Source organism: Lagenorhynchus albirostris, chromosome 7 (genome assembly GCF_949774975.1).
Source record: "Lagenorhynchus albirostris chromosome 7, mLagAlb1.1, whole genome shotgun sequence".
NCBI lineage: Eukaryota > Metazoa > Chordata > Mammalia > Artiodactyla > Delphinidae > Lagenorhynchus > Lagenorhynchus albirostris.
The window spans coordinates 69,467,987-69,488,301 of NC_083101.1; the positions used below are offsets into that span (position 1 = coordinate 69,467,987).

Consider the following 20,315-nt stretch of genomic DNA (forward strand, 5'->3'; position numbering starts at 1 on the left):
AGTAGCATTAACTACGAACTACTGTGCAGCCTTTACAACATAAGTATATTCTCATTTATTTGCTGCTCTCTTTAAAATGTTTGCATTTGAGTATTTTTGTATAAGTTAAATCCTTGGCTCTAGTCAGTCACTTGACAATTCCCTTTAACAAGTTGTAATGATAACAAGAATTATTTTTCTTTAACCTAAAAGTTATGCAGCATGCTGCAAGTAAAGACTGAAAGTGTACTTGCTTTTCAAGGCAACTTCAATTAAGCATCTGAATTATTAAACAGAAAACCCTGCAAGTATGTTGAGTGATCAAAGATTTGACATACTTTCTTCTAACCTGTTCACATGATAATTTAAGCCCAAGTCCCCAGTTATTATTCTATTGATAACAGAAACACTAATAGTTATGTGAAACATGATACTTCAAAAAAGCAAAACAAGTGACAAAATTTCAAGGTCTGGCCTATGTTATATGAAATTAAAAAAAAAAAGTCAGTCAACTTTCAAGAAAAAAACACAGTGATCTAATGACCTGGTCAAGAGCCACATTTGAAGAAGAAGTTTCAAATAAACACAGAGTCTCATGAGTTCTTGGACTGCTCCAACCTACAAAAAGTAGTTGATAGTTGATATAAATGGCACCAATATAGTCAGAAAGTAACTTTTCATAACCAAAACTTAACCTACTTGGTGAATTACCCATGTTATCTTCTATTTCTCTGATATTCAACATGTCTTTTACCCATTCCACTGTTCACACACCATTTAAATGGTAAAATTCCACTATACTGAAGTTCATATCAACATTTTGTTTTTTTTCAAAAAATCCTTGTCCAAATTACTATTTATGAAAAGTGAGCAAACACATGAGCACATGCCTATTGCCTAACATGATAACCAATATACAGTTGATATGTAATAAGTGGTAGTTATTTCATCATTATAAAAACACTAGATCAATGACACACTCAGAATTTATCCTTTTTTAAAAACTAAGGAAAAATAATATTTCAGAGCTGGAAAAGCCCAAACACAGAGCTTACTCAGTCCAAACACATCCCTTTTGCCTCCCAGGCCAGAGCCTTTCCTGCTACACTGCTAAATACTGCTCGTACCAGTTACTGGAATAAATCTGACTCCTATTTTTAAAGGTAAAAGGCTAGTTGTATTTCATGGATTAAGTAGTAAAAAAAATGATCGACCTGTCCAAGTTGCTCAAATTTGTGTCCAGCTTTTAAACAAGCAGTTGGAGTAGGTAAGAAAGAATAAGGGAGGAAAGATAGAAGAGGAGAAAAATTCATTTTTGCCTATAACTAATAAGCTAAAACCCATTCTAGAAAATGTGATTCTCAGCGGACACAATGTTTCCTGCTGAATTCAAGTGGTGGTTCTGTTTATACAAAGCCAGTTATTAGAGGTACAGAAGAAATAAGTTTCAGAAGACAGAGTAATAATTTATCACTTAGAAAAGGGGATGCTTAAATCAGGATTCTCAAACTCTTTCTGACTTGTGATATCCTCTTTGATGTTATACTTTTGCCCAAAAGGTCTACTGTCTATAGACTACATTGATGAAAGGTATGAGTACTATCCACAGTGATGCTATACGTCCCATCTCCTTGGATGTGTAACTCTAATGCAACACAGCAGGAACAATAGATATGTACACAAGGAGAGGTGAGCGCTGGACTGGCTGAAACATGTAATGCGTGCCTGGTGCTCCATATGATGAGGAAAGTAGCTGCCCACTGCTCTGTGCTACTTGTGGGCACAGGTAGGAAAAGTCATAAAACAACCATGATAAGACAATCTGGAGCTATGTCAACATTTTGCATAACCTATCCCACTAAAAGCAACCAAATCCCAATAGCCTGACTCTCTGTTTTTCAATAACAGTCAGTACAAAACAGCTGCTTATATTATAGGAACAAGGAGAGAACTCAAACGAAAAAAAACATTTTGTAAAATAGAAGAATATTTCTTCAACACAAAGAAAGCTTTCATTATGCAGCAACTCGTATGAATGGAGTATTTCGGGTAAAAGGTATGGATGACATGAAGTCTACAATGAACCTTGTTTTTAAACACTCAAAATGTTATAAATGCTTACCAAAATAAATAGACACCTGGAATAATCTGACGTTAATCTTCCCCAACACCACCCTGAGAGGAAAGGGGAAGGAGAGCATAAAACCTATCTGTAAAAATTAAAGGCATCATGCTGACTAAATTTACATCCAGAAACATTAAGAAGAAAGTAAATCTCTCTACTGTCTAGGCCACTGTTATTATATTAATATTTTAGGAAATTGTTAATGTATATTTTGCTTTTAAAAATCAATACATGCACATAACATTTGGCCTGGTATTGATGGGAAAATAACCAACTAATGATTTCTGCTGGAAAGGAACAACGAAAAAAATTCATGTTTGGCAAAATTAAATATATTAAAATTTATTTGGCTCTGAGAATATCAATCTTCTAACTTGGGTAGTAACTAATTAAATTCAACTGATCATCTTTATAATCACTTATGAACATTATTTTAAATAAATGGCCCTCAGAATTAAGTTCAAGACAAGTCATAATTTTCTTTCATAAAAAAATGATGGTGCCTTGATTTTATCCAAAAAGTTAATCGTTAACTACTACATACCAACTAAATCACACCCAGATGCTAGCCTTATCTTTTTAGAAATTCCATGATAAACGGAATTGAGGCCTTCTTCAGGCCTCAGTCATTACAAACGTAACACACTTAAGTTAAAAGGATTAGGTCATGCAACATTATTTCTTAACACAATGTTCTGCATCCTTCAAGGAACTGCAGTCTTATGATGGAGGGGGTACAACATATCAGGGAATACCTACCATTCCATCACAATTTTTCCTAATGATTTAATCTCAAAGGAAAACCTTCAATTAATCCATAAAATGAATTTGATTTTGCCTGAAAGCAGCTAGAGAACCTCTTCCTTTTAAACAGTACCTACCATGGTTACCACCACTTAATTAAGTCCTAGATCATGTCTACAAAAGCGGTTATGGCTGAACATGTGTCTGCTAATATAAGTGAATAATTACTCAGTGTTTCAAAAGTAAACATTTACCACCATTTATTACTAGTTATCTTTGCACCAGCATACTTGTGACCATTGTGTCTACATGCAAGATCACTTCACATTTCTAGGCTTCCGATTAAAAGTAAAATGAGAGGGTAAACAAAGATGAAGAATCTCAAGTGTCCTTTCCAGCTGTGAAAGACACAAGCACACTGAAGGCAGGGACCTCCTCTTTCTGTTATTTACATCTCCCCCAGTCCTTTCACTGTATCCTACACATATGAAGCCTATTGGTTAAGCACATTACCATGCCCACAAATTATATTCTTCAACAAAACCCCAAAACCAGACAGGAAAACAAAATAAAACAGATCAATTTGACAAAATTAAAAACTTATGTATGACAAAAAGATACCATACATTAGGCTACAAGAAACAGAAACAAAAATGGGACAAGATGTTTTCCACACAAATAACAAAGGATTAACATCCCACAGATAAGAAAAAGACAAACATCCCAATCTTTTTTTTTTTTTAAGACAAAGGATATAAAAAGAAGTCAATACAGAGGAAATCTAAATGGTCAGTAAACATATAGAAAATGTTTAACCCCGTTAGGAAGCACAGAAATGCCAATAAAAACAAAAAGACACCGTATTTCAACTAATATCAAAAATAACAAATCTTAAAATATCCTACATTGGCAAAGATGTAGAGAAAATGATACTCATTCCCTGACAGAGTATGAACTGTCACAACTACTTTGTGGAGCAATCTGACAATGTCTAATGCAAATGGAAACACACACACAACTGGTATTCTAGGCCTATATCCAAAATCTTTTTCATTCGTACAAGGTACCAAGTACAAAGATATTCACTGCACAGAACAGAAAATGACCTATATAGTCCTTAACAGAAGAACAGAAAAGTAAGCATAGAACATACTCCTACAACAAAATACTAAGCAGAAAAAATTAAAGGGAATGAGTTGGCTCTCTAAAGATGAAATGGCAAAACGTTCAAAAACATACTGAGTACGGGGGAAAAGCAAGATGCAAAATTATTTACTCAAGGAAATGTTCTGGAATTAAATAGTAATTGTTGCACAATCTTATGAATATATTGAAAAAACACTGAATTTTACACTTTAAAGGGGTGAATTTTATGGTATATGAGTTATATCTCAGTTGAAAAAAAAGATTCACCCGGTATGATACTTTTCATGAAGATTTTAAGACACAATATACTACTACCTGTAGCAATATAAATGTGCAAATGTACATAAATAGATGGGGAAAAGGCTGAAGAGTTGGAAGAAAAGGTTGGGAAATATTTAAACACTCGAGCCACATCTATAATACTTGATTCCCTAAAAATCAACAAGGAATCAAACATGATAAAATGCAAACATCTGTTCATTCTTGGCAGTGGGGATCTGAATGTTTGCTCTATCATTCTTCCCTTTGTATTTTCCTATACGCCCCCCCCCTTTTTTTCCACAAATACGAAAAGGGCACAAAACAAGCATATTACAAACAGCAATAGTAAATATATAAACACATAAAGATATGTGGCATTACTAATCAAATAAATGCAAATAAAAATGAGGTATCATTTCATGCAGCAGATTGGCAAAGATAAAAAAAAAATCTTTTAATCCCCAGTATTGGCAACCACGTGGGGAAATGGGCAGTCTCCCAACTCCTAGGGAAGTATAAACTGGTACAATCTTTTTGAAGGGAAGTTTGGTAATGAATATCAAAATGTAAAATCTATATACATAAGGAAATTATTGGAAAAACCATTAAAATGAATATCTAGGATGTTCATCATAGCATTATTCATAACAAATTAAAACTAAGAACAATATAAATGTTCAAATAAAGAAATCTATATTTAATGTGATACCATCAAATTCAGCTTTAAAAAGATATCCTACCACATAACATGAGGGTAGGAATGCTCATCTGTGTTTCATCCCCAACTCCTAGAAGTATTCTAGACACATAATAGGAGCTCCAAAAAACACTTGTTGAATGAATTAATGTTAATTTAAAGTTAATTTATATTTGTGTGTATACATAAATATAAAAAGATGCCTACCAAAATATTAATTATGGTTATCTATGAAGAATTTTCAGGTAACTCTTTCTTTATATTTCTATGGTTTGGTTTTTCTACAGTGAACACATATGTATAAATTAGAAAATACAATTTTCATTTGCATGTAAAAAAATTAATGTTTGCATTCTTCATAAAAGCTGAATTGTACAACTGTGCAATGTAATTTCTCAATTTCTATGATCTATAACATAACAAAAACTTGTCAAGTACCTGTAATATCATCAGTGGGAAATTATTTATGCAAAAACTCTTTTCAGACAAATCATATTCCCAAAAGTGAATACAGCACTACAAACAAAATAAGGAGAACCACAAAATACAAGAGAATAGAAGATTAAAGCATTAAAATATACATTATGAGGAAAAGAAAGAAGTAAAGACACTCTGGCCACACACACACAAAATAAAATGTTTTAAAAGAATATTAATTTGTATCACTGAGACAAGAGAACCTCTCCTTCTACATGTTAGCTGCTTCACTGAGTAGTAAAAACATAAAAACAAAAAGAAAGTATAAAAACCAAGGGGAAAAAACCCACAGAATTCTATAGTATTTCCATTAGGACAGTGTGAAACATTGTTTTAGAGATCAAAAATATCCTAAAGTCTGGACAATAAAGATTAAAGTCCAGTAAGTTCAGTAATATATCAAGTCCTTGCTTAATTACATAATTGCTATAATTGTGTTTAAAAATTCCCCCCCATTGCCAAATATCTAAACTTTCCAAGTTCTCTTTTGAAGACTTAAGTCACTAAGAGATAAAAAACAAAAAAAGCTCCACATCTTAGAACTGTAAAATCTGTGTTAAGTAGTGGGGATCATCTGTAATAGATGACCGGGAAAAGAGCTAAAGGGCTAAGGTTGATCCATAGAAGACCATTAGAAGGAAATGTCAAAGAACAAAGGAACAAAAAATCTTTAAAGAAAAATTATGAAACCAATGGATCCCCCTGCCCTATCTACCTCCCAGAGGTACTTCTACAGAGGGTTACCTAAAATAATAGATGTAAAAGGCTTCTGCACCATAAAACGGACAGTAATGTTAACTGTAAAATATAGCCAGTAAAACCAACTTTGGATTTTCCTTTTAGGAAAAAAAAAAATCACTAGATAATTGTTACACTGGAATTTAACCATGCAAATACCTTGGAAGATTTATCTTTTCTCTTTCAGGAAATGAGTTTTTTTTTTTTTTTTTGCGGTACACGGGCCTCTCACTGTGTGGCCTCTCCCGTTGCGGAGCACAGGCTCCGGACGCGCAGGCTCAGCGGCCATGGCTCACGGGCCCAGCCGCTCCACAGCATGTGGGATCTTCCCGGACAGGGGCACGAACCCGTGTCCCCTGCCTGCATCGGCAGGCGGACTCTCAACCACTGCGCCACCAAGGAAGCCCAAGTATTTTTATTAGCAACAATAATAATGGTTACAAAGAAAATTAGCTTCCACATAACAGGGCAGTTTATCTGTGCCAAGTTGTAAGTTGAACATTTTATATTAGAGGTTCTCCGTGAACAAGTCTGGGGACCCCAGGATGCCCAAAATCTTTTCCAGGAACTGGCAAAATTAAAGCTATTTTCATAACAACTCTAAGACACTATTTGCCATTTTTACTCTCATTCTCTCCTGAGTGTACAGTGGAGTTTTCCAGAGGCTACATGATGTGTGATAACACAACAGACTGAATATAAAAGACATAAGCAGACCCAGTTGTCTTCTATTAAGCAAAATGTTAGAGATTTGCACACACACACAAAAATAAATGATGCCACTCTTCTCACTCTTCTTTATGTTTTAGAAAATAATTTTTCATTAAAATAGTATTTATGTGCTAACCTAATAGGTTGATGGTTGTTATCTTTAAACAAATTAATAAGTAATTTGTTCAAACTATTTCTGGTTAAGTTTGAATACAGTCAATATTAATAGATACAATTTGCATAGAAATTCCTAACCCTAATTATCACTGGGCAATGATATCTACCCAAGACAGTTCAAGGTCACTTTTAGAGAGCTACATGGTAATCCCTCTCTGAAAGGCGTAGTGTATATTGGGACTTTACTCTTGTTTTTTCATCTTAAAAAGTAATAAGTGCTCATTGGAATGCTTTAAATGTAAAGAATTAACATTTATTTTAAAAAATCAAACACTACAAAAAAAAAAACTCCTCATCACCACCAGTACCATAGCATCCACTAAAGAAAACTATTAGTAAAAGTTTGGTGCCCATTCATGCAGAATTTATTTATTTACACACATACACACACATACTTTTTATCTGTATAAACACATTTTTTAAATGGGATCACAGTGATTTAGCTACTTGCCTTATTTCACCTACCATCTCTTGAAGATCTTTCTTTATCTACAAATAGATTTACCCTCTTTTTTAGTAGATTACCATAATCTAAACTGTACCCAGTTGAGGTCCCTTCTATGGCTTGCTTCCAAATGTTTGCTATCAAAATAGAGTCACAAAAAATATGCTGTAACTTTGTGGATTTGTGACCCCATATCTGTTGGAAAATACCTATAAGTAAAATTGCTGGGCTGATGTGTATAAACATTTAAAATCTTAATAGATTTTGCCAAATGCCCTCCAAAATGTCCGTGCCCAGTTTACATTCTCACTAACCGCACATGAGATTTTCTCCAGCAATTCAGCTTTTTAATTGGTGAATTATACTTTATGTTGCTTCAAAATGTCAAGTTGTAAAACTGTTCTCACTGGTCATCTTAATTCCATACAGAACTCTACATAAATCTCAGAAGACTCACTGAATGTGTCAGTAGTCACCCATCTTTGTTTTTTCCATAAACCTTTTAAATACCTCAGGAGAGAAAATACTTCAGGTGCACATCGTATTTTCAACTAGTAACCCCTCAAATTTTAGATACCCTGATAAAAAGTTATTCAAATTATTTCGGAAAACTATTTAACACAAATCAGAACTACACAGTAAAGTTGGGCTCAAACACTTAAATCAAAGGAAAGTTATAAGTGTAAATTTATCATGCTTTATCTGCCCACTCAAAGGACTAAGGCTACAAATAAAAAGCTATCAAATCATACCAGTAGCCAAATTAGCTTACAGAAAATAAAAAGCAACAGATTTCATATAATAAATGTCAATGGAACAGACTGCAATAGTAAGGATGGCAATAATTGGAAAGAAAGTTCACTCAAATTCACATCATGCTGAAAATGAAAACATTAATATTTTAAATGAAATGTTTTGAATATGACTGCATTTCAGTCATATCAGACTATTATAAATCTTTGATACTAATAAATAAAATATAGTCTTTTTTTGCAAGTAGATAGTTTTAAAATGCATTATAGTTTGACCTGCCGATTCTGTAATGGCTAATGGCTATTCCAGTCTTCACTATTTCATCAAAATCTTCTTTTAGAACTTTGTGCTAGTAGTTTTAAATTGAAACTGTCTTTAGGACAGAATAAAACCTTATTAATTCAAGTCCAATTAGCTCAATTCTGAAATTGTATACATAATTCTCACTGGGCAACAAGTTGAACTTACTGTAATTTCCTCCTCTACAAGTTCTCATAATATTACCGTGAAATAAAGGAAATCAACCTGAAAATCAATTCGCTTTTCCAAACCAAAGATTTATGAAACTAAGAACTCATCCATTTTTGTGGCTTGAGCAGTTCATCCTCAGATCTAAGCCCACTTCTGTTTATCAACTACCGTATATATTGAAAGTGATTTAAATTGTCATTATTAATAGCCATTTAGAGTTTACAGTATGTGCATTTCTTGTAACTCAGATTTTTCACAAAACCATTTTTGCAGTTTCTCCCATTTGCAATCCTCCTGTTTATAGTCCATAATATCAAAAATATAACACCTTAAAAAAGTATGGAAGCAGACTTAGAAATGCCTGGCATTCTTATTCTGTATTTATTCTTATCATTTCGAAAGACCTTATAAGCCAAAAAATAAGTCCCAGGATTAGGTGGAATGTTTGGTGTTACCTTAATTTACAACTAACTATTCCCAATGAACAGAGAAACCTTCTCTTGCAATCTGAATCATGTGTAATTACAGTATGACAAGGTCTCTCCTGGGCTATGTAAGCTGGCATTTTTCCCAGGACTTGTCACATCATGGGAAGCACACATACAAATAAAAATCCAAAAATAAACATTTTGAAACAATGGCTTATAGGCTACATAAAGAAACTCCACAGTTGAGAATAAAAATTGAAGAGCCCAACCAACAAGCAGACATCTCTCACTAGAGGCGTCTGAGAAGACATCAGTGTTATCAAGCCACTTACCACACCTAGCAACAAAACTCCCAGGTGTGGACTGTACAGACAGCACTCTCAGGTACCCTCAGGCTGGACAGAAAATCATTAAGTATGGGAAATAAAAGGAAACGTCACCACACACACCCACTGAAGCAGAGAAACAGTGGTGAAATATGGAGAGGTTGATCATCTTTAATTTCATAATGCCAATTTGTTGATTGTTAAGGTGCCTAAACAAAGTTATCTTAAAAGCTACATCTTCGGCCAGCTGGCTTAGTTTTTCCTAACATAATAAATATTGCTTTTGTTGTTGTTGTTGTTAAGGGTATTTCACCTTGAAATGTACAACAGCAAGTAGTTGTAACAGTGTGTACAAAGGATCTTAGAAGGTGGTTTCTTTTGTTTAAACTCCTCTGCTGTGGCTCTATGGACACATGGAAAAGGGAAAGCGAGATTCCAAAAAGCATCGGACCCAACCTCACATAATGACAGAAACTTGACAATACTCATCTTCATTACAGTTCGGAGGAAAATTTAAGTATAATATCTCTGGCTATATTCTGATATAAAATGCTAACAAAATCTAAATGTTATTTCCGATAGACCATGCATATACCCCTACCCCTCTATTAGATGGTGGATTCATTTATTAACCATCCAGCAAAGCACATCAAATTCAACTGTGAGTTTTCAAGAGCAGCTATAAAACAAACCACTATAGGCAAAACATACAATCCTAAGTCCCATTACAAGACCTCTGGAAACAAAAATAAGCATTAACATAAACCTCTGCCACCTCTAAGGCACAGAGCATTTCTCCTTTCTTTATTCAAGCCCCTGAATGTTCAATAATTTCCACGTAGCTCTAAGCAGATGGATTTATTACAATGTTAAGCTAAGAAACTGCAGGAGTTCTAGATGCCAATAAAGATTACGGATCAAATGGAAGATAACTACTAACCATTGTGTCGACTTAGATAAATAAACCTGCTCACAAACAAAGCACCTTATTGTATTTGTACTGTTACCTGCACTAATCCAACTAAAACAACCAGACAGTAGCTTTCCAGAGGCTGAAGGGAACAGAAATGGAGATTTCTCAAACCCTCTTTAAATTTCTTGTAAAATAACACTCTGTTCCTCTTTTTTCAAAACTGTCCTTTATGGAAAATGTTTGGGACCGCAGAGGCTGAGCAGAATTATGCAAACCAGACACCAAGGCTAAAAACCAAGGTGAGGAAGGAATGAAGCAGAAGGCAAGACAACACCGTTGCTCTGAAACTTAGCTTCGACCTTTGCAGGGACTCTTCCCTGCAGATCACATGGGGCAGACACTTCTGAACGCTGCTCAAAATCGAATGAGCAACCAAGTGCCATCGGGGAGCCAGGGACCAGTAAGTGCCCCCCCCAAACCGAACATAAAATCCTGACAGTGGGAGGTCGGGGTGGCTAACCCACAAAAAGAAAAGTCTATGACAACTGGTACCTAAAGCCTCATACACAGGGAAGAAGGCAGAGAAGACCCTAAAGACAGGCGACTTCTCAAGAGGGAACAATAAGTACATCCCATGCATCCTCTGCTAAAACACAGGTAAATCTCAATTTCTCCAGGTTTAAAAAAAAAAGGCGCAAGCTGTTTATTCCCTCCAGCCCCGCTCCCCACGCCTCCAAACCCAACAACTAATTGCACCTTCCCCGCAGAACCCGCGGCTAACCCCAGAGGACCGGTGAGGGCTGGCTTGGGATGAATAAACACTCGACACCTGACAGTCCTTTCTCTGCGGTGACTTTCACGGAGCCGAAGTGGCGCGCGCGCGGGCGGGAGCGGGGACCTGGCCAGCGCGGCGCCGCGCACCCCGGTCCCGAGCTACGCCAGCGAGCGCGACGCGGGGGGCGGGGAGAGGGGCAGGGGGACCGCCCGGGCCAAGCGATTGTTTCCTCCTCCAGCAAAGACATTTTTTATCAAGCTCCTTTTGTATTCGAGCCCTACCTCTTTTTGGCCTAGGAAAGCTTTCGTGCAAGTGGAAGACGACTTTCTCCACAAAGTGCTGTATGTTACTGTGCTCCGGCCCGCGCACGAACACCATCCAGTCGTGGGTGAAGCCTTCCACGGTGGGTTTTTTCCTCACCTGGGCGCGGTGCCCCAGCTCCAGCTTCACCTGCACGGCACACTGCGGGCAGGGGGGAGGAGAGACAGCCGTGAACAACAGGAAGGCGACCGTTCGACACTGAACATTGCGCCTGACATTTTTTTTCCTCCTTCTTGAAACGCACATAAAAGGAAACGGCGGTGCCCTCTGCATCCACGTTTCACGCGCGTGGGCGCGCACACCCCACACCCCCAAATACACGCCCCCGGGCCCGCATCCACACCCGCCGGGATTGTAACGGAATGTTACCCCCGATCGGGAAGAGGGGTCTGGTTGTTGGGGGGTAAAGAGGGGCGAGCACGCTCACCCACTACAAGCACGACAACGAATGCATCGGAAACAAATTAGAGACAATTAGGAGGCGATGCCCGGGCGGTTGCCCGGCGTGGGAGGGGAGGTAACTGGGACTCCCGAGGGGGGTTCTGGCGAGCCCCCACCCCGAAAGTGCCGCGGCGACAGGCACACGCCGAGGAAGTCTTTGTGTACGTGTGTGTGTGCGTGCGTGTGGAGCGCTGTGCCAGGCGGAATGGAAACTACAGGCAGCCTCCGCCGATGGGCACAAACTCCCGTGCTCTTACCACGGGGTTCGTGCACAACAAAAGTGAGACGTCGTCACACACACACACGCACGCACACACACACGCCCGCAGGAAAACACGCCGAGGCGTCCATAACTTAAGGCACCCCGCACCCCCCCCCAGCGAAAAGCCCCACGCGATCGGCGAGGCCAGCCTAAGAGAGCCCCCGCAACACACTTCCAAGAGCCAAAGTGGCCCCAAAGTACCTCCCACCTCCCCCAAAAAATGAAATTCGGAAAGGCAGGGCGGCGGACGGACAGCCGCCGAGCCCCGACTGCGCACAGCCCGGCGCGGGGGCAAAGTTGCGTGCGGCCCCGCCGCTGTCAGCCCGCACACTCCAGCTCACACTCGCGCGCCGCGGAGAACGCACCATCGTAGCGGCCGGCGAGGCTGCTCGCCGCGTCCCCGGACTGTGCCCGCGGCTCCCGGCGGCGGCGGCAGCTGAAATATGGCTGAGTTATTATTCGCCTCCTTCCACCGTGTGTGAGTGTGTGTGTGAGTGCGCGCGTGTGAGCGAGAGTGCGCTTCTTGCGATTGCAAAGAGAGGCGAGGAGGGAGGCGCGGGGGGTGGAGGGGCGAGTGTGTGTTAGTGTGTGAGTGTGTGTGTGTGTGTGTGTGTGTGTGTGTGTGTGTGTGTGCGCGCGCCGGGGGGGGGAGGGAGGGAGGGGAGCGGAGGCTGAGGGAGAGGCAGCAGCTCCCTGCAAGCCGTACCAACCTTTCTCTAATTGGAACCGCGGAGCGCTGGCGCTGTCTGGGCTGCGGCGGCGGCGGCGCAGGGCGAGGGAGGAAAGGCGGGGGGTGGGGGTCTTTTATTATTATTTTTGTATGTACTTACCGAGCTAGCCATGCCTGGGGGCCCGGAGGTTTGCTGGGGTGTTGTGTGGTACCCCCCTCCCCCGCCCCCCTCAGCTGTAATTCATGAAGAGGCTGCTATGAATGAGAGCGCGCCCAGGAGCGGAGGGTAGATGGCGGACATTCTCTGCCTTTTTCCCCCCGCGTTCGCTTGCTCGCTCGCTCGCTCGCTTATTAAACTCAGCCCCAAAAGCAAAAGCAGCAGCAGCAGCAGCAGCTCCAGGGCCAGAGGATGAGATTCCGGAGCATGCGCCGTGGCGCCTGACACCGGGGCTCCGAGCCTCACGGGGCGGAGGGAGGGCGCGCGGGCGGGGCGGAGCGGGCGGGGAGGCAGAGCGAGCGAGCCAGGGGGAGCTCGAAAGAGCCAATCACCGGCCACCCACCCGAAACCCCGGCAGCCCGCACCGCCACACTGGAACGCCTCGCTTAAAGTAACAGGTTCCTGCTGGGGGGTGGGGGGAAGTAGGGAGAAGGGCGGGGAAGGGGCGCTGGAGTAGGGAGAGCGGCCAGCTGGGGAGCCATCCCAGACCCTGTGTAAACTCCTCTCGCCCTACAATAAAAAACGGATTAAAACTGCTGGAATGTAGCCACTGCCTAGAGCCCCCAGCCGCCGGAGAAGGGGTGTTAAATCAAGTCTTTGGCGTTAGTTAGCACGCTCGGGGGAGGGAGGGGGCTTTCTTTCACTTTCCACCACGTCTTTTTATGGTTTTGTGCTGAAAAGGCAAGAACTCACACCCAAACAAACTTATTTAAAGACAGAGCGAGAGAAATGCCACCCTTACAAACAAGCATCTAAAAGCAGTCGCTGAGACGGTTATAACCGGCAACAATTCCCTGGCCCCCTTCCCCATCCACTCACCCCCGCCCTTCTGCCACTGCCACCGCCACCGAAAATTTTAAAATGAAATGAACAAGAGAGAGAAACTAGAAGGCTAGTTCCTTCCCAGGGAACGCCTCCCGCGTTGGTAATCCCCGGCTGGGATGCACCACAAATTGATGCCCAGGTGAAAGCGAGATACCTGGGAGTGCTGGGTGCAGACCCTCGGGGACCAGGTTGGGAGTTTTCTTGGGGAGGCTCCCACTCCTGACAGCCTGCTGGGTTGCATAAGAACGTGGCAAATTGTCCTCTAAGGACGCGCGGGGCAACTGGGAGTCTTAAAATAGCAGATAAAGTTAACACTGGCTGTAATGTGCATAAATTGGATTATAATCTTTAGGCGTATTGGTGACAGCCAACGTAATCCATCTCTGGGTATTAATCCTGTTAGGCTCCCGGGTGATAACCAGTCGCAGGAGTGTTCCCAGAGTCGCGCTCCTGCAAAGGTTTCCACTCGGGTTGTACTTGGTCTCGGTGACCGGGGACAGAACAGCGCAGCCACGCGTGGGGCGGGGTAGGAGTACTGACTAGCTTCCTTTAGCAACACAGACAACCTTTAGAAAGGAAACGGATAAGATCTAGACAACTGATTTGAAAGTGAAATATGTGTGTAACTTCGGTTCGTTAAAGAAGGATCCTTGCATCTTCTTTGCCCTCATTCCTTTTTTGCTCTCTTTATCTTCTTCCTTTTCTCCCCTTTTTCCTACCTCCCAACTTCTTTCTGACTCTTTCTCTTGGCTCCATTCTCTTCTCCCTGCCTTCCCTCTTTACTTGCCTCTCTTTTATTTTTTGGCTCAACTTTCTTGCTTTCTTCTTTTCGTTTTGTCTTTCTTCAAACCACGAAAGCAAGTTGTATGGGCCCTTGGATTAAAGAGAGCGATATAGCGGGAAGGAGGTTAGCTACGGTATCCGGGATCCTCGACGTTAATTTGTCAGTTCTCCCAGCTGCTCACGCGAAGATAACCCACATCACATCGGACCGCTTCGGGCCAATTTTAATTTCCAGTGCAAGCCTCCGATTGAAGCGGTTTGAAGCCCTAAAACTGATACTCTGCTCTCTCCCTCCCACCTACAACCAAGAAAGCTTCTTTTACCTGTGGACTCCAATTTCTCCCACCCTTTTACTGAATTTAGTATATAATGGAGAGAACAGTTGAAGACAGAAACATTTTAACCCAAGTCCAAGAGCTTAGATTTTGCAACTGACCCACATGTACATTGATGCGTGTCATCTTGTAGGTGTATGTGTAGTTGTGTCTGTGTGTATAAGGACTAAGTTTACATACACATTGACGAGCTATGTGTTAGGATCTATGTGAAGGATGGACCTACTCGCTATGCATTATTTAATTTTTAAATAAAATAATCAAACTGGAGAGAAGTCCTTTGGAATAATAAGATAGGAAACTGATGGTTATCTGGATGTGCCATTAATAAAGCCATTTCTTTGGTGCCCTGGTCACATTCACAGGGCTCTGTGTTGCCCTCACCTACTTCCTGTTTCTGCCCAAGCTGGTGAAGTGTATCATGATGGGGTGGGGCTGGAAAGGTCCCTGCTCTGGGGCCACTTGTGCTTTGTTCCTTCTGAATTAAACCTGGAAAATTCCCCCTTTTCCACTGCATTCTTACCATCTTACATGGCCTTGTGCGGGGAAGAATAAAGTAGGAACTTCCTGTATGCCATGATTTAGGGGTGCCAGATAAAGCCCCCTCCCTGAAAAGACCTGCCACATGGCTTACCATTCCTACGGGACACCCTCCTTTCAGGCAAGACACTGAAAGTGACTGCTGAAAAGCAAATGAGGTTCCACATATAAGCGATACCATATGATATTTGTCTTTCTCTGACTTACTACCAGGGGGGAAAGCAGGGGGGAGGGATAAATTGGGAGATTGGGATTGACATATACACACTACTATATATAAAGTAGATAACTAATAAGGACCTACTGTATAGCACAGGGAACTCTACTCAGTACTCTGTAATGACCTATATGGGAAAAGAATCTAAAAAAGAGCAGATATATGTATATGTATAACTGATTCACTTTGCTGTACAGGAAACTAACACATTGTAAATCAACTCTACTCCAATAAAAATTTAAAAAAATAAAGCCATTTCTTATAAAGTGGCAACCATTAGGCAGCGAGTCTAGCTTAGCACACAGATGAAAAAATACCAATCTATTCTTCGTTTGAGTTGACTTAAGGGTTTGGCTAACTTCTTCCAATGCCAACCGGGATGTCTTGGGATTCTCTCTATAACTCGTACTCGCGCTGAGGGACTGATGTCTCCTTTCTGAATTATGTATTTGCTGAATTCGGATTTATTATGGGAGTCACCAATAAGCCAGAGAGTCAGAGAAGGTCTTTTCCCATTATTCCTCCTTTCTCAGAGACTGCTTTAAAAACCGGAGGTGTTAATTCTTTTCTTTCTCCAGACACTGGAAATATAGATTTCGTCAGTAGATGGCGCACAGAGCCCTTCCACGGACGTCCTTACGTGACCTCTTTGCAACAAAAGGACAAGGAGGGGGAAAAAAGGAAAGATAACACAACCATGAATAATGTAGATTCAACTTTTGGGCAAAGGAATTTATGCCAGTCTTTCGATATATTATTTATAGCCTATTCTAACAAGCTATTAATTAAAAGGATTCAAAACAGAAATAACAGCAGATTAATTTTGTACCCAGCACATCTGAAGACCCTTGCACTTTAAGTGAGGTACAAATGTGAAACAACTTTTTGGGTACTTGACAATGTAATTATAGAAAGTATTTTTTTTAATTATAAAAAGGAGTTTGCAAATAAATTTTGAGACAAATTTTTTCAGTTCTAAATACAAAAATAAAATTAAATGGAAGTGATGAGGATAAAACCATTTATTTATACAAAAAGCAATTATCTTACCAAAATTCATACTGTAGTACTTAGCACAGTGTGAAGCACCATAGGGTTAGTTTTGAGGAGCAGAAAAGAAAAGCAATTGACACCATCATATCGAATAAAATGCTTGATGAAGAATAAAAGAAGACGGTGTTTGGGATGGATATTAACTCCTAAGCATTGCCACCACCATTGCCACTGCCCTACACCATCATTTTGGCTCCAGTCCTTTTATTTGCAATTGGTTTGTTTAGTTAGAAGTTGAGGCCAGTTTGGATGTTTCTAGCACAATATAACTCCTTTAAAGAGTAATTAGGGTGTCAAGGAGCAGTGGTTGCTTCTCAATAGAATTTTACTTACTTGTGATAGATTACTGATGTACAAACTCAAATAATCAAATCAATTAAAATTAACCATTGCTCATTCTTTGCTGTCTGGATTTTGGGGGGAAAGGAAGAATATGCATGGATAAAAAACAGATAATGGGACAGACATAACCAAACATCTTGCAAATATTAGACTCAGAATAATTAAGGATCTTTTTCCATAATAGTGCACTTTTTCTGTGTATTTCACCCATACATTCACTCACCAAAATGATATTTCTCCTATTCCATGTGCCATGCACAGAGTTAATCTCTAAGAATATAAGAATGACAGGGTTCCTGCTGTCACAGAGTTTATGACCCAAGGGAAATGTTTTACCAAAACCATCTTTTTAAAATTTTTATAATGCCTACATTTGGGATAGAGATGTGTGTCACACATAAGCAAGCAGCATACAAATTTGACACGAACAGCCCAAGGACAAGAAAAAGAGTGGCACAAGATTAGAAGCCCAGGGGCATTGCCCTCAATTCTACCTTTTAATACTTAAAATAAGGTGGGAGGGGAGTAATATCTTTTTTGCAACAGCAGCCAAGGTCTAATTTCTTTTTCCTTGATCTGAAGTGTTTTCCATGTTCACTTTATTGCAGCTCTTTTAAGAAAAAAAAAAAAATCTCACAATGAAAGAAAGCTTACTAAGCCTTTTCAAGATCATGAGCATATTTTCTCATTTGAGACAGAATCTGTTTCTTATGGAAATTTTTGGTTAAAAATGTTATTTTTTAACATTATATTTAATTCACAGTTCTAGGATAGTGTATTGGGCACCACTGAATAGTACAAATCATTACCACTTTGAAAAAACAATTGCTTTGATACCCAATTAAGCACCTAGTCCAAGACTATTTCCAGAGATAAGAAATACACAAAGCTTTTTTAACCACCAGAGCCTCTTCATGTGTAAATTATTCCCTGAGAGTAATTTACGCTGTGCACTTATACATTCAGAAGACAAGAATGCCTCCACAATAATAATTTATTAATTTAGTGGGCTGCATCCCTAATTTAATAAATAGCACCTCAAGGCCTGAAAATTAATCAGGGATATTATATAAGACCAACAATATGAAACAAGATAAATATTGGAGGTCAGTTGATATAGTATGATTGAAAATGTCTTCCTAATATATATGAGAATCCCAGTGAAATATTTATAGGTAAAATACATGGTAAATTGAAACTGCTTGCTATAAAACAATCTATCTAAAAAGTAGACCATTTTGTTCTATCTTTATGTATCTCTGGCATCTCTTCAAAGGCTACTGTACAATTTCCTATCTCTCTTTAGATAATGATTGGACCTCCTTGATTTTCAGTGTAAATTCTGTTTTTATATATGATTTCACCTCTCTCATTCACATATTAAGAATGGAGAGTTAAAATAATCACTTTATCCTAAAATCATAAACTATATTTTGCCTTATTTGGTAAAAATGAAAAAATAACATATTAGGCCTATGAACTAAGGTTGACAGGTCAAACTTCAATTAAAACTGCCAGAGAAATTTAGGAAGAAGAAATTACTCCCTTCCATGTATTAAATGGTTTGAGAGTGGTTTGAAAATAATACTAAGCCTCTAAGAAGTGAGTGATTTAGTATTTTCTGGTAGGATCAGGTATCCTGGTTGAGTTAAACTATTTACAGTCAGTTCTGAATGATCCATGAGCATATTATCCACTTTGTAGATAATCTACAATGACACAATTTATGTGTGGGGTTTTTTTTAATGTAAATTTATGTTACAGTTAGGTTTTTTTTTTAACTATACAAAATGTGCATGACTGCATCTAATTTGTCAATTTCCATTCATAGCTTTTCTCACAGAAAAGCTTGTATATTAGTCCACATGTCTCTTTTGGACCCCACTTTCTAATTTTTATAAGCAATTTGTTATCCCAGAGATGGAGTGATCTGGCAAAAAACTATTGATCTAGGAAGCAACACAAATTGATAAGAAAGAAGGAATATTCATTTACCAGTGTGCTGAATTAAAAGAACTCCTAGAGGCTATTACTAATTACATAGTTTTATTATGTATTCTTCACGAAATCAAATAAGGGAAAGTTAGGGAAGGATGATTTTTTTTAAATTAAAGTATATTTAATTTACAATATTATATTGGTTTCAGGTGTACAACATAGTGATTCAATGTTTTCATAGGTTATACTACAATTAAAGTTATTATAAAATATTGGCTATATTTCCTGTACCATAGTACAGGATGCAATATATTCTTGTTTTTATATAGTAGTCTGTACTTTTTAATCCCCTACCCCTATCTTGGCCCTCTCCATTCCTTCCCCTACTGGTAACCCCTAGTTTGTTTTCTGTATGTGAGTCTGTTTCTGTTTTGTTATATTCATTCATTTGTTCTATTCTTTAGATTCCACATGTAAGTGATAACATACAGTATTTGTCTTTCCCTGGGAAGGACTATCTTCTGAACTGTACTGGTAGCAATTTGGGGGAAATTTCAAGTTTTAACAAGGAGTTAAAAGTCACTTATGAATAGAAAAGAAGTTTACTTATTTCTATACAATTAGACCCTTAATATATATTATTTCAATCTTTTGGCTTCTGCTTCATGACTTTGACATTTTGGTTTTATTATTAATTCAGTGCATTCAATTAACTTTTATTGGCTGTCCATTGAAGGTCAGCCATTGTTCTTGGTCCTTTGAAAACTCAGGATACAAGCATAGGATGCCTTTAACACCATTATTTATTTCAAGTCATTTCATAATTATTGCCTTAGAGCTGACAGGTTGTTACAAAAAATAAAAGATGTTATTAAGCACTTAACAATAAACCCTTGTTATTCACTTACATCTCTATTTAAGAAAGAAAAAAGATTTAGCTATGACATTGGCAGTAATCCTTAAGAAAGAAAGAAAGGAAGGAAAGAAGGAAGGAAGGAAGGAAAGAAAGAAAGAAAGAAAGGGAGGTTGGAATTATTTACTAAGGTCGCAAACAAGTACTGAGAGCACTTCCAAATCAAAATTTCATTTCTAAAGGCTCCAATTAGTCAATTTGGGACAATTTGAGTCTCAAAAAGAATCTATGCGTCTGTAATGGTACTTTAAAAAAATTAACGAGCAGGTAAAAAGAAAAGTGTCTCCTTATA

At 39.2% G+C, this 20,315-nt stretch overlaps 2 protein-coding genes across 3 annotated transcripts in view; both read right to left on the minus strand.

Moving 5' to 3' along the window:
- The window catches only part of MLLT3 (MLLT3 super elongation complex subunit), a 259,893-nt gene extending 246,705 nt beyond the window's left edge, over nucleotides 1-13,188 (minus strand). The window contains exons 1-2 of one of the 2 annotated variants that reach the window (XM_060155131.1): nucleotides 13,021-13,188; nucleotides 11,448-11,628 (exon numbers count right to left, since the gene is read on the minus strand). In XM_060155131.1, coding sequence (XP_060011114.1) covers nucleotides 11,448-11,628; nucleotides 13,021-13,032 — 193 coding nt within the window. In that variant the 5' untranslated portion in view covers nucleotides 13,033-13,188. Of the gene's footprint in view, nucleotides 1-11,447; nucleotides 11,629-12,555; nucleotides 12,574-13,020 lie in introns of those variants that run through there. The other variant, XM_060155132.1, reaches the window with a different exon arrangement.
- Nucleotides 1-20,315, minus strand: part of HACD4 (3-hydroxyacyl-CoA dehydratase 4) — an 807,943-nt gene that overhangs the window by 353,613 nt on the left and 434,015 nt on the right. The gene's annotated exons all lie outside the window — the stretch shown is intronic.